Genomic DNA, 13,350 nt, shown 5'->3' with positions numbered 1-13,350 from the left:
GACAGAAAATTGTCTGTGCAGGTCCATGTCTTCGTATAGCCCTCATATAACGGTACCTCCCGAAGTTCTGTATTTTTATGATTTTAGCGACATTATTCGCCGAAATTGTTTCAAATTTGGTATTTGAAGTTCATAATTGATACATACTACAACCTAAAACAGAAAGTTGTCTGTGCAGGTCCACGTCTTCGTATAGCCCCCCATATAACGGTACCTCCCGATATTCGGGAGTTTAAGGATTCTAGCGACATTATTCACCAGAATTATTTCAAATTTGGTATTTGAAGTTCATAATGGATACTACAGCCTAAAAACAGAAAGTTGTATGTGCAGGTCCAAGTCTTCGTATAGCCCCCATTTAATGGTACCCCCTGTTTTCGAGATTTTGGTGATATAAGCGAAAGTATTCACCGGAAATGTTTCAAATTTTGTATTTGAAGTTCGTAATAGATACTTCAGCCTATGACAGAAAATTGCCCGTGCATGTTCACGTCTTCGAATAGCCCCCATTGAAACACTGAATATTTTGGTGCCAACCATAACCATTTATTGTTATCGACATAGATTACAAAGTTCGGAAATGGATGGTATATTTTTTGTGTTTTTAATAATTAACAAAATAAAAAATCTGCTGATGGATTAGTAAAGATTTAAAAAAAAAGATAAACGTGTGCAATTAAATAGAAATTAGTAATGAATCAAATGCGTGAGAGAGAGAAAAAAATGCTTGCTTAAGTGATAAGTTAAGGATTTGGTTTCGGTGCAGGTTGTTGGGGAGCAGCACTGACTGGTTGATTGTTGCTTGTTTTTTGAACAGTAGTTTGTTTGGGATCTATTTTTGGTGGTGATTTCGACTTGGCTTTGATTGCAGCATTGTCCGGGGGCTTCGGAGCAGTAGATGTCTGTTTTACTGGCTTATTATCTTGTTGAATAGAAGGAGGTTGTTTCTTGGCTCCTGGTGTTGCTGGTGTATTTGGCGGTGATGGTTTACTTCCAGTACTAGCCGGCTTTGTTTGAGCTGTCTTTGCGGTTTGTGTTGGTTTGGGGGCTGATTGGCCTTGGGGTTTCTTTTGAGCATCCGTTTTGGCATCACTGTTCTTAATTTCGGCTGGTTTGTTAGGAGATTCAGTCGGTGTTGCAGGAGGTGATGTTACTGGTGATGAAGTTGCACTGGTTTTTTTCATAGCTGGAGATGTTGCCAATTTCTGAGGAGATGCTGCAGTTTTTGGTGTGTTGGGTTTTTCTATGGCTTTCGGTGAACTCTGTTTTGTTTGCTGATTGGGGGGTTTTGTTGTACCCGTCGGCTTGGCATTTTTTGCTTGGGATGCTTTTTGGGCACTTGCATTGGACGTTTTTGTATCGTTTTTAGCTGGCATGCCGGCTGAAGCATTATTGTTCTTTGGATCTTGTTGAACGTCTGGAGATTTTGGTGCTGCAGTTTGCTGTTGAGCACTATCGGATTTCATGGCACCATCTTTTGCTGTTTCAGATTTGATTTCAGGAATTTTCTGGCTATTATTTTCTTCTTTGACTATTTGAGTACTGCCCTTTTCTTTTGTTTCCTCTTTTATTTCTTGTTTCTCATTAGTTTTGATTTGAGAATCTTTATCTGCTTTGTTGGCAATTAACTCCTGTTTCTTTCCATCATTTGGCTGAGGAGATTTTGATTTCTGTGGTGAAGGACTTTTTGTTCCTGTTTGTCCCTGTACGTTTAGATTCTTCGGAGCCTCTTGCGTTGGTTTACCCTTGGGTTGTGGTGACTTCGATTTGGATTTGCCCTGCGCCATGGGCTGCGGTGATGGACTCTTTGGAGCCAATTGAGCTTTATCGTCTTTTGGAATATCCATTTTAATGGACTCTTTTGATTGTTGTGTCATCGGTTGTGGTGACGGACTCTTTGGAGCAGTTTGAGCTTTGTTGTCTTTTGGCAATTCAATTTTCTTTGCATCTTTCGGTTCTTGAAGCGTAGGTTCTGGTGATGTTATCTTTGGGGCTGTATCATCTTTCGGTGATTCCATTTTCTTTTCATCTTTCAGTTCTTGAATAGCAGGTTGTGTTGATACACATTTAGGCGATGGCTGAGGCGATGGACATTTTGGTAATTCCGGCTTCTTCATATCTTGTGGTTGAGGTGATGCACTTTTTGGGGCTGTACTTTCTATTGGCATTTCCATTTTCTTTATATCTGTTGGTTTCTGCCCCGCTGGTAGGGGTGATGGACTCTTTGGGGTTGTATTTTCCTTCTGAATTTCCATTTTCTTTAAATCTTTCGATTCTTCCCCAATAGGTATTGCATCGTTTGGCGATACTTTTTGCTGCTGCATGGTTTTTTCCTTCGGTTGTGGTGACTTTGATTTAGATTTTCCTTTTGCCATTGGTTGAGGTGATGGTCCTCTTGGAGTTAGATGATCTTTTGGTAATTCCATTTGCTTTGATTCCTGATGCCCTGGTATTTGCATATCTTTCGTTTGTGGCGATATTGGTTGAGGTGATGCAGCCTTTGGGGCAGATTGAATTTTATCGTTAATTTTATTTACTTCTTTAGGCTCCTGAACAGTTGGCTGTGGTGGTACCGGTTTTTGATCCTTATTTTCTGGCATTTTTATGTCTTTAATTTCAATTTTGTTCTCTTGTTTTTTCTCATCCTTGATCGGCTGAGCTTCAACCTGGACCTGTGTAATTTTGGTTTCAGATTTTGGTACTTCATTTGAATTGTCTTTGGTTTTTATATCTTTCTCTGCTTTCAAAGGAATATCTTTCTTTTTATCAATCTTTGGAGAATCCATTTTGGTCTCCAATTTCGGTGCATCAATTTTGGATTGCATTCCACCTGCAACTTGTGTTGCCGGTTTTCCCTCCAAGTTTGTAGACTTGACATCTTTGGAGTCTTGCTGTTTTCCTGCACTCTTCTCACTTGGCACAGCAGCATTTTTTGCTTGTTTATTTGGCTTCTGTTGCTTGGTGTCGGTTTTAGACGTTTCATTTTTATTTTTAGCTGTCCCATTGGCCGACTGTTTATTTTGTTGTTTTTTATTTGTTTTCTTGTCCATTTTTTCATCGCTCTTTGCAGCAATTGACTCGATTTTTGGTTGTTCTGCACTTGGTTTCTTTTGGCCGATATCGCCATTTTCTTTATTTAACGGCAAGGAGTCTTGGGAGTTGGCTGTATCAATTTTCGGTTTTTCCTTAGCGGTTTTGCTTGCTTTAGCTTCATCCATTTTGGCTATTTCTTCAAAATCATTTACCAACATTGGAACTTCATCATCTTCTTCGGCTACATTTTCTAATGTGCCTATCTTTTTGCTCGACTTTGCAGCCTGGCTGCCTGTCATGGTATTGGCAAACATACGTAACTGCATAACCGTATCTTGACCCAACTGTGGCAAAATTTCCGGTAACATTTCTACTATCTTTTTGGTTTCTCCATGTCCTGTAACGGCAAACGTATTGGCAGATAGAGATGCTTGAGCTTTTGGATTATTAAAATGTATAACCGTTAGATCGTCTTTGATTATGTTGACCTCTTCTATGCCGGGTATGGTGCTAACGGATAATTTTTTCAAAGAGCTTTGCAATTTCTTGTCATCTGTGGCAGCCGATTGATGCATTACCTTCTTCTTGCGACGTGGAGTACCCTTGCCTCCTATCCGAACCTGGGCCTGTAACCTACGAAGTTTTTCAGCATTCATGTTGAACTGAAAGCAATAGAAAAAATATAATTCAAATAACTAAACTATTTTAATATAATTATGATGAGAGTTCTACAAAAAGAAACGATGCAAATATTTTGTTATATAAAAGTTCACAACTAGGCACTCACCTTTGTTTCTATCGTCTGCGGCGACAAAATCTGATGCACATGCAGAAGAAACTCCTCGTTTTAAAAGAAAAGAATGATTCTGGTGCGAACTGAAGACAACGTACTAACGAATGAATTGTGGTAATGTATATATAGATCTGCGAAGATCCCTTTCTTCTGCAAAATTTAAATGTGGACGTACAAATATTAAACCAAACAACAGCAAAAATATGTGTAAATTCGTCTCACACATGCACTTTTTGGTTTGGGGGACATATAAATAAATCAGCAGCAGCAACAGCAGCGACGATAGTTTGTTGTGTTTTTTTTTTTTTCAGCACAAGACAAAAATTCTATACTGAAAATAATAATTAAAAGTGTCGCCGATTGGGCTGTTTTCTTTTTGGATGCTTTTCCTCCACTGAGCACTGAGATTGATGGCTAAATCACAACTAACCGGTGCTGTACAGTTGGAGGCCCATCGTTACCACTAACGGCTGCAGTGTTTATGCTGGCTTCTGACCGATCACAAACACACTGGCATTATATGCAAATTTATTCTCTGAGCGGCAGCATTTTGCATAATATCCCTGCGAAGAGAATACTTTCTTGTATTTAAAATAGAAGATTTGTTTTGCATAAATAGATACATATATACAGTCCTACCTCTTCTTCGTGGACCTCATTCCTTGGCATACATGCATTGTAAATTCCCAAATGTTTATATTTCTTTGGATAAATGATTCAAATAGGACTATCCATCTCTGCATTTTCTGTAATTTACCTTTTCAAATGTCACTGAATAAAAAACAGGATCAAATTCTCAAATGAATAATTTTGAAAAAGATGTAAACATATGAATGCATGATTTTACCTTCTTAATTTTGTCATGTTTTGGATTAAGTTTCTAGACAATTCATTTGTTAAATAATAATTATTAAGATTAATTTTTATTTATTATTTTATTAAATAACAAATAAATAAAACCAACTTGTTGCATATAATTTTGAATAATTGTGACAGGAAGCGGGTAAAGATAGCCTCAGAGATGTATTTCTGAAATATACAGGGCGAGATAAAAAACTGAAACAAAGTCAAAGGCCATAATTTAAACATTTTTTTTAAATTTTCTTGAATGAAAGCAAAAAATGTCGGAAATAGCATCAAAAGTTAGAATAAGTTTAGATTTGTTTGAATTGGTCACCTTTGGCACGAATTATGACCTTCAAACGGCCAATGAAACCGACACATGCTGCCCGAATGTTGCTCTGCGGTATTTTGGCTCATTCCCGGAGAAGCGCTTGCTTGAGGTGATCGACAGTTTGGTATTTTTTAGTGTCCAACTTGCTTTCCAAAATACTCCAGACACAATAGTCCAACGGATTGGTATCCGGAGATTTTGGTGGTCATTGTGGGCTGGAAATGAAGCGAGGAACCTGATTTTTTAACCATTCTTGGTTGGTTGTGTTGCTGAGTCCTGTTGGAATGGCCAAGGTCTGTAGCCAAAATGTTTGCGTGCCCCTCCAGAATATTTTCGCTATAATATTCGGCATTTATCTCAGTATCACGCTTGAATTCCATCAGGAATAACTTTTTTTCTGGATAATTCTCACCAAAATGCTTTTGTACACTTGTAAACAATATAATGACCTGTCACTGGAATAATTTTAACAGCTGTCGGACGAGTGATTTAGAAATGACAGCAGTCTGAGTTTTTTCATCTCACCCTGCATGCTATGCTTATCGGACCGTTAATATTTAAATGAAACATGTAATAACAAAAAACAATTTTTTGTTTAAAGATGTTACATGATACAGTCAAAGGCAATTTGCACTTAAATGAAAAGTGCTATGGAATGAGATGTTGACAAATCTTTACGTATTTATGACCGGTTATTACATCTTTTCGATAGATAAGAAAATAAGTTATTTTACGTTATCATAAGTGTCATTTAAACATGAACTGTCCGTTAAGCAAAAGGTCCGATCAACTTCCCTTTATCTTTTAAGGAAAAGTTTACAGAATTCATGTTGCCATATTTTATAGTGATATTATGGAAATAACAGCAAAATATATTCAAATACAAAAATGAATAATGCAAATCGTTTATTTTTTCATATTGAAGAACTAAATAATATATTTATTTCAAATTCGCTTTGTTTATTATTTTTAAACTAAAATGAAGATGCCACTGTGAAAAAAATGCACAGTGACTACCAGTTACATTTACAAAAGGCTTGCCATATCTCTTGAAAAAAATAAGTTATTTTAAGGGAAAGATGTAATGCTATTTTCTTATTGCAATCTCAATGGCATTGCTCGCTCTCAGAATTAGTACACCAATTAACCCGTTCATACGACACGATTCGTATTTCATAGTATCATAATTCCCCTAATTCCAATGAATAGTCGAGTACTCGGGTTTTACCCAAATCCATAGTCGATTATTCGATTAATCACAAATCGTCTTACCTATCCCTAATTGATTTCGTTCCCCAAGTGCAACAGCGTAGTTTCATTTCATACTTTCGTTAAACAATTGTTTGTTCTCGGATAGTTGAGTCGTTTTTGTGGTTTTGTGTTTAGTCATCGTCTTTGTTAAATAAAAAGAAAAAAGTTATGCGTTTGCAATTAGTCTTGCTTGCTGTGGTCCTAGCCTTGAGCCAGGTTTTGGCCAAGGAGGACAACATTTTGTCGGATCAATTTATTGAGATTGTCCGCAATAAGGCCAAAACATGGACGGTTGGAAGGAATTTTCCCGAATCCGTATCTTTAGCTCACATTCATCGTTTGATGGGCGTTCATCCTGATGCCCATAAATTTGCTTTGCCCGATAAGAAATTGGTGTTGGGGGAAGAACATCATTTGCAAGATATCGAAATACCAGAGGAATTCGATGCCCGCAGTCAATGGCCTGATTGCCCTACAATAAAGGAAATCAGAGATCAGGGGTCATGTGGTTCATGCTGGGCATTTGGTGCTGTAGAAGCAATGTCTGATCGAGTATGTAAACATTGAGCTGATTCAATACGCAAATTGATTTGGCGTTATCAGTTAAATTATTAAGCTTCTTTGTTTGTTATTTAATTTGATTGTTAATGCCCCATCTTATCATTGCTTTGTTTCTTTATATGATTGTAGGTTTGCATTCATTCGAATGGAACTGTACATTTCCATTTTTCGGCCGATGACTTGGTTTCCTGTTGCCATACTTGCGGTTTTGGTTGCAATGGCGGATTTCCCGGTGCCGCTTGGAGCTATTGGACACGAAAGGGTATTGTAAGTGGTGGTGCCTATGGTTCCAATCAAGGATGTCGTCCCTATGAAATCGCCCCATGTGAACATCATGTAAATGGCACCCGTCCCCCATGTGATGGTGAACATGGAAAAACCCCCCGCTGTCAACATCAATGTCAAGCATCCTACAATGTTGACTACAAAAAGGATAAACACTACGGAGCAAAGGCCTATTCTGTTACCAAAAACATCCAAGATATTCAAAAGGAAATTATGACAAATGGTCCAGTCGAAGGCGCTTTTACCGTCTATGAAGATTTAATTCTGTACAAGGATGGTGTCTACCAACATGTTCATGGCAAAGAATTGGGTGGTCATGCTATTCGCATTTTGGGATGGGGAGTGCAGAAACCACAAGGAACACCCTATTGGTTGATTGCCAATTCATGGAATACAGATTGGGGCAACAATGGCTTCTTTAAAATTCTACGTGGTGAAGATCATTGCGGTATTGAAAGTTCGATTTCAGCAGGCTTGCCAAAGCTTTAAATGACAGAAAAAAACAAGCCTTTTAAGAGATATTTAGCAAATAATCTTATATTAATGTATTCATATTGTATTGTCGAAATTGTGAATTTGGGTTTTACAAATATATATGTAGAGAACATTCCTTTAGTGTGATCTCCGATTTTAAATAAAAGGAAATTTTAAATATATCAGAATAAATTTAGATGCTTTGTAATTTACGAATGCATACGAATGAATGGATGTACTTTGATGAAATAAGGTTCTTTGGCAAAAATGAGTTACATTTCATATGGACCACTAAAATTTAAATTTACTCGGAAGCTACGCTGTTTTCATTGTACCTATATGAACAGGAAAAAATGGTTGAAGCCCATAAGGTTTTTTTAATATTTACTTATTTTTAGATGAAAGTTTACCATTTACTTAGAGACGAAACCGAATTGCACACTTTGCACAGCTTAGGCCTAATGTATGATTTGTGGATACATCCACAACACATGTCAAACAAACATTTTGAAGCCGAATTTGGAGGTTTCAAATTTTCCTTATAGTCATAGGGTGCTCATAGTTAATAATCCAAATTAATTGGTGGGGTTTGGAAATCGTGATTTTGAATTTAAAATCAGGAGGTAGCTTTGTATGGGCGCTATAACAAACACTGAACCTATATAGAAACATTTATTAAAAATTTACGTAATCCGATCCCGCTCCATGAACTGGAAAGTATGGCCCCGATTGTGTGACTGGCATTGGTCATCCATATTCAAAAATATTTGGAGTTTCGTCAGTCTCTGATTGTTTTAAAAAATGCATGTACTTAGTTTTTGAAGATTTTAATTATGTTTCTCTCTATACAATTTAAAAACTAAACAATTAGGTAGGCATAAAAATTATTCAATATCACAATTTATTTTTTATTCTAAGACTAATTTTCTTCTCTATCTCGTTGCCAGAAGAACCTCTGCTAAACATATGGATTCCAATTGCTATCATCTTCGGGTGTTAAACGATTAGTAATAAGTAATATAATATCGACAATCCACCAAACACCGACTCCACCCAAAGTCAACAATTTGCCCACGGCTGTTCCGGTTTGTCCCAAACAAAATCGATCCATACCCAAAAAACCCAACAGCAAACTATACAGCAGAGTTGTCAGAAAATAATGTTCGGAATATCGGATGCATGGTACCCCATCTCTGTGGAATGTTCTTGGACCGTGGCAATCGATGTCATTAAATACTGTACATTGCACTTTAGTATGTTCTACGTCTTCATAGTTGAGACCACCAAATTTCAAACAGCCGTAACCTTTTTCTTCTTTGGCTGTTTTGTTGTCCTTGTGATCGATGGGTTTGTTGCATTCCAGGAAATCATCGGGGAGCATAGAGCACAAGACTTTCGGTCCCCAAACTCGATAATTAGTGTTGTCGCCAGCAGCTACACGAGCATTATTACCAATTGCAGGGGTAACCTGCTGTTCACGATCGCTCCGTGCCTGTATAGATATCGCCAAGTGGACGTAGGATAACAATATCAACAAAGCAAGTTGTTGGCAGTAGATTTTTATCATTTTTTCGTAAAAGTTAGAATTAAAACTATGGAATTGTTTGTCACCAAATTGTTGGAGCAGATATGGAGACGACTCTATTGTCGGCGGCGCTCGTTTTTACAAATATTAGCCGCCGATGGTGTCGGCCCAAAGCGGCTAAAAGTCACCGCCAACAAAGAAAATAATTTAGCGCATCGATACTTTAAAACTAATCTTTATAAAATTAAAAAAAAAAAAACATAAAAAGAATATATAGAATATAATTAAAATAACAAAAAAAAAGAAGATAAACTGCACCGAAATGATAATGTGCCGCCGCAGATTGTTTGCAACGCCGGCAAACCGGCATGCTTCGTTTTCTGCGTGAAGTGTTGTTTAGTTCGCTATGGAATAGTTCAGTAAAATGATTCACCGAAAGGAGCAAGTAAGCCAATTACAAAAAACTAGTTTAAATTGATGTGTGTTCTCTTAATTTTTCTGGAAGTTTTGGAGGTGTGGGTACATAAACAGCTTGAATTCTTCGCGTGGCATATTTTGTGACATATCAGAAAGGAATGTCAGTAGCACTCGAATCCTGCCGTCGTTTCCCATCATTATTTAACATTAATATGTCTAGCCATGATGCCAAGCTGCTTATGTACCGTCGCCTTTAATAGTTTTTCGTGTACGGGAGTGGATTTTAATCAAATACGGGTAAAAATTCTACTAGTTTTTACGAAAATTGTTTTGAATAATTTCTAATCTTATTTTTATTTATAGTGAAGCTGGGAATACATAAAGCGCTTATTTGGCTGGCTTAAGTCATCGGCTGGCTTCTTCGGAAATGAACTAGGTCAACCTAAAACTCCTTTGTTCATCTACGAAGAAGTCAGCCGATGACTTAAGCCAGCCAAATAAGCGCTTTATGTATTCCCAGCTTGACTTTTAATAGAAAATAAAATTCATATTTATAAAATTTGTGGGGAATAACTTTTTCACTTTTAAGGACTACCAAACTGCGGCCAAAACACATTTTTTAATTTACGCCTCCTGACCGATCTTATTGGATAGACTCCTCAATAACCGCCGTACGCCTTCGATATGAAATACCACGAATATACAAATTTTTCAAGGTAAATAACTTTAGTTTTGAAAAGGGTATTTTTTTGTATCTTAAAAATACAACAGTAACTCGATGTTCTCTTTAATTAGAAATTGTGTCAGAAAAATACTGATCCCAACTTATGGATTTGGCATTAACGAATAATATTCAGTCACCTCTTCACAACAACCCATTTTTTTTTGTCATACTACAGTAAAACGCGATACACCTCTCGCCTTAAATTGTTCTAAAATTGACATTGTATAGTACTCAGTAAAAAATTATAAACACATTTTTTTTATTATTTTCTTAACATTACGTTCACGTATAAATATATGTATAAAAATTTGTTTAACAAGTATTAATCTTAATACTATTACATAGCTTATTTTCTAAGGATCTATAGTAAGTACACAGTGCCAGTGGCAAGATTAACACAGATATAAATTCGGGAAAAGTAAGACTCAAATGGTGAAATAAAATAAAGCCATTGCTGATGCTAGCCAATGTCCAAAAAATTTCATATTCGACCAGACCAACAAATTATCTAGTAGGGCTGCCGTTGAATTGTTCGAATTTAACATAACACCCAAATAGGCCAGCTGTACAACGGAAATAAGACCGAAAATAAAATTTACGCAACGTACCACTAGGCAAGGGGTAGTATACCAGGGAAGACGACTATTACGGGGACAATGCTTGTATTTACAACTATTACGGCAGGGTGTAGCTTCTATGCAGGCATTAAATACTTGGGCCAATGTGCGCCGCAGTTTATTTTCAAAATAGCTAAATAAACCCAACGACATGAGTATTAAATAGACCAAATAATTAAATCCATGTACTAGGCAGGATACCAAATAGGTGAGAAGTATTGCAAAAACATATGATGAACGTACTCGCTGAAAGATGGTCGATTTCAACCACACATGCATGGGAATATTCCAATGGCGTATTGCCATTGAAAGCGATCGGGGGAACTCGATTTCAAAAGGCTTTACAACTCGAAATGGCCCAGAAGATATTGTCAAATATGAGGAATGTGCCCATGTATTGCACAATAGGGTTGCATGTGAAAGATAGCTAATGAAATAATGACTACATCGAACAGACATTGCATCCAGGTACGTGCGATACCATAATCCGCCATTCCAAAGTTGTTTCAACCACGGTAACAAACAATTGGAGAGATTCAAATGCAAAACGGACAACACAATATAGAATATTATGTTCAAAATCTGCTTTACAGTTTTTGCACTAGTCTTATTATGCTCCTTATACATTTTATAAGGAATCCAAGGACCAAGTATCAAAGAAGATGGACTGCACAAATACCCTATAATTGGAATCCATTGGAATGTCTCACGGCCATCCTGGATTTCGAAGGCGACCGATATCATTTTCATACTAACCACCATTTGAGGACCACGTATTGTCTCGAATTTTTCGTGTTTCAACAGCAACTCGGCCAAAAGTTGACTAAAAATTATATATGTACAAGACCACAAACCTTTGTGCCTTAAACGTTGCAGTGCGTAGAGTATTCGAACAAAGGAGCATATATTTAGGATATTAACAACAATATACACTGTGGACGGACCAACGTAGAGCCATAAACTTAGTAATCCACAACCGATCGATAAAAAATGATATGCCATCTTTATTTCCCGAACACGCTTTATTAGTTCCCACAGCATACGATGGAGCAGACCACATCCTAGCAAGATGATGATATATTGTTGGATTTGCTGCGTTGTCTGGATAATACATCCCTTGCATACGTCCGCAAAGGTTTCTTCCGCTGTCGCGTCATATTCATAATCGTCCTCCGCATCGTTTTCGTGTATATGTTCATCATAGTAATAATAATCCATAGTATAAACAAAAAAATATATTTTCTTTGCGGTACCGGCAATTAAATAGTTTTTATAAACAAAAGAAGAGGCGATGTGACGCCGACAAATACAGTGTGTCGTAAAAGAAAATGCTTTGATGCCGTCTAAATATGAAATAGCTGCCAAGGAGTCTGAAATTTATTTTGAAGAATACACATACACCATGTAGCCACAATCATGGCACAATTGCAGAATGTGGATCAAATCTACGTCCTATAGTATAATTCGCTAGTAATTTTTGTTATGCATTGAGTTTATTTTTTAGATTAATCTAGCTATATATAAATCAAAAATGTATATGTCCTTTAAAACCATTTTGCTTTCCTTCTTTTAATTTTGCCCAATTTTTTTACGAGTTATTAAAGTATAGAAATGTTTTGCCCATGGTAAAATTACCAAGGTAGAGCCAAGTAATCATATACTTGCAAATTTTTCATAATTATTCATTTGACAACATTTCATTGTCAAAATTTATGTTTATATTTCTATGCGGTAGGATTTTACAAGGTAAATTACAGAAAATGCAGAGATGGATTTGCTTAATTGAAATGACTTTACCTTCTTAACTTTATCATGGTTTTGTTTGTATATACAACAAGGATAAAAATCGTATTTATGGAATTTAGCAATAAGTCTATTTATTAAATAGTCAATGTCGACCTACAAATCCCTTATCGAAAAGAAAATAAAAATGGCGAGCAAACTCTGTTTATAGTTGGGAAAATATTTTTTGAAGTATTTTAATAAATTTAATAAAAAATATACAAACTAAATCAAAACAAAAACACATTCGAGGAATAGAATTTGGATACACATAATTTATACTCCTAGGTACCGATTTTCGCGAAAGTCTATACCCTTTATCGAGTTGCCTCGATATTTGCAATAAAAATTGTTTGCAACGATAGAAAACAGAAGAAATGGTATGATTTAATTATAATTAAAATCTAGTCATTTGTAAAATATGCACGCGAGTATCATCAAATTTTCGAATAGGTTTAGATTTCTTCGAACTGGTCACCTCATGAAACCGTCATACGCCGAATGTTGCTCTGCGGTAATATCATGGCACAAGAATACAGGTAGATGCATCAATACTTGGGAGCATTGATATGTCAAAAATTTTAAATGTTCTTTCAAACATAAGTAGATTTTTAAATGTTTGCTTATACGACGTCATTTGGAGGTTTTTATAATTCGGATTTTTCAACAATTTTTACGAATTTAAATATTTTTTCATTCAATATTTTCAATTCT

At 36.3% G+C, this 13,350-nt stretch overlaps 4 protein-coding genes across 4 annotated transcripts; 1 reads left to right on the top strand and 3 right to left on the bottom strand.

Moving 5' to 3' along the window:
* Window positions 1-605: 605 nt before the first annotated feature.
* LOC101888130 (uncharacterized) lies at window positions 606-4,370 on the bottom strand. Its single transcript, XM_005182775.4, has 3 exons — window positions 4,049-4,370; window positions 3,821-3,976; window positions 606-3,695 (listed from the first exon to the last, which is right to left on the bottom strand). Exon 3 carries the CDS (start codon window positions 3,687-3,689, stop codon window positions 744-746), a length of 2,946 nt encoding a protein of 981 aa, XP_005182832.1. The 5' UTR covers window positions 3,690-3,695; window positions 3,821-3,976; window positions 4,049-4,370; the 3' UTR covers window positions 606-743.
* Window positions 4,371-6,306: 1,936 nt separating this feature from the next.
* On the top strand, window positions 6,307-7,763 carry LOC101887961 (cathepsin B). Its single transcript, XM_005182773.4, has 2 exons — window positions 6,307-6,803; window positions 6,942-7,763. The coding sequence occupies exons 1-2, from the start codon at window positions 6,420-6,422 to the stop codon at window positions 7,584-7,586; spliced, it is 1,029 nt and encodes a 342-aa protein (XP_005182830.1). The 5' UTR covers window positions 6,307-6,419; the 3' UTR covers window positions 7,587-7,763.
* Window positions 7,764-8,382: 619 nt separating this feature from the next.
* LOC101887794 (TM2 domain-containing protein CG11103) lies at window positions 8,383-9,267 on the bottom strand. The gene has a single exon (XM_005182772.4). It carries the CDS (start codon window positions 9,136-9,138, stop codon window positions 8,530-8,532), a length of 609 nt encoding a protein of 202 aa, XP_005182829.1. The 5' UTR covers window positions 9,139-9,267; the 3' UTR covers window positions 8,383-8,529.
* A 1,051-nt stretch (window positions 9,268-10,318) lies between these two features.
* Window positions 10,319-12,193, bottom strand: LOC101890144 (protein-serine O-palmitoleoyltransferase porcupine). The gene has a single exon (XM_005182786.4). It carries the CDS (start codon window positions 12,070-12,072, stop codon window positions 10,663-10,665), a length of 1,410 nt encoding a protein of 469 aa, XP_005182843.1. The 5' UTR covers window positions 12,073-12,193; the 3' UTR covers window positions 10,319-10,662.
* Window positions 12,194-13,350: the final 1,157 nt, after the last annotated feature.

This window comes from Musca domestica, unplaced genomic scaffold (genome assembly GCF_030504385.1).
Source record: "Musca domestica strain aabys unplaced genomic scaffold, Musca_domestica.polishedcontigs.V.1.1 2, whole genome shotgun sequence".
Taxonomy (NCBI): Eukaryota; Metazoa; Arthropoda; class Insecta; order Diptera; family Muscidae; genus Musca; species Musca domestica.
Note: the sequence above shows the minus strand (reverse complement) of the source record. Positions and strands in the feature narration are given on the sequence as shown.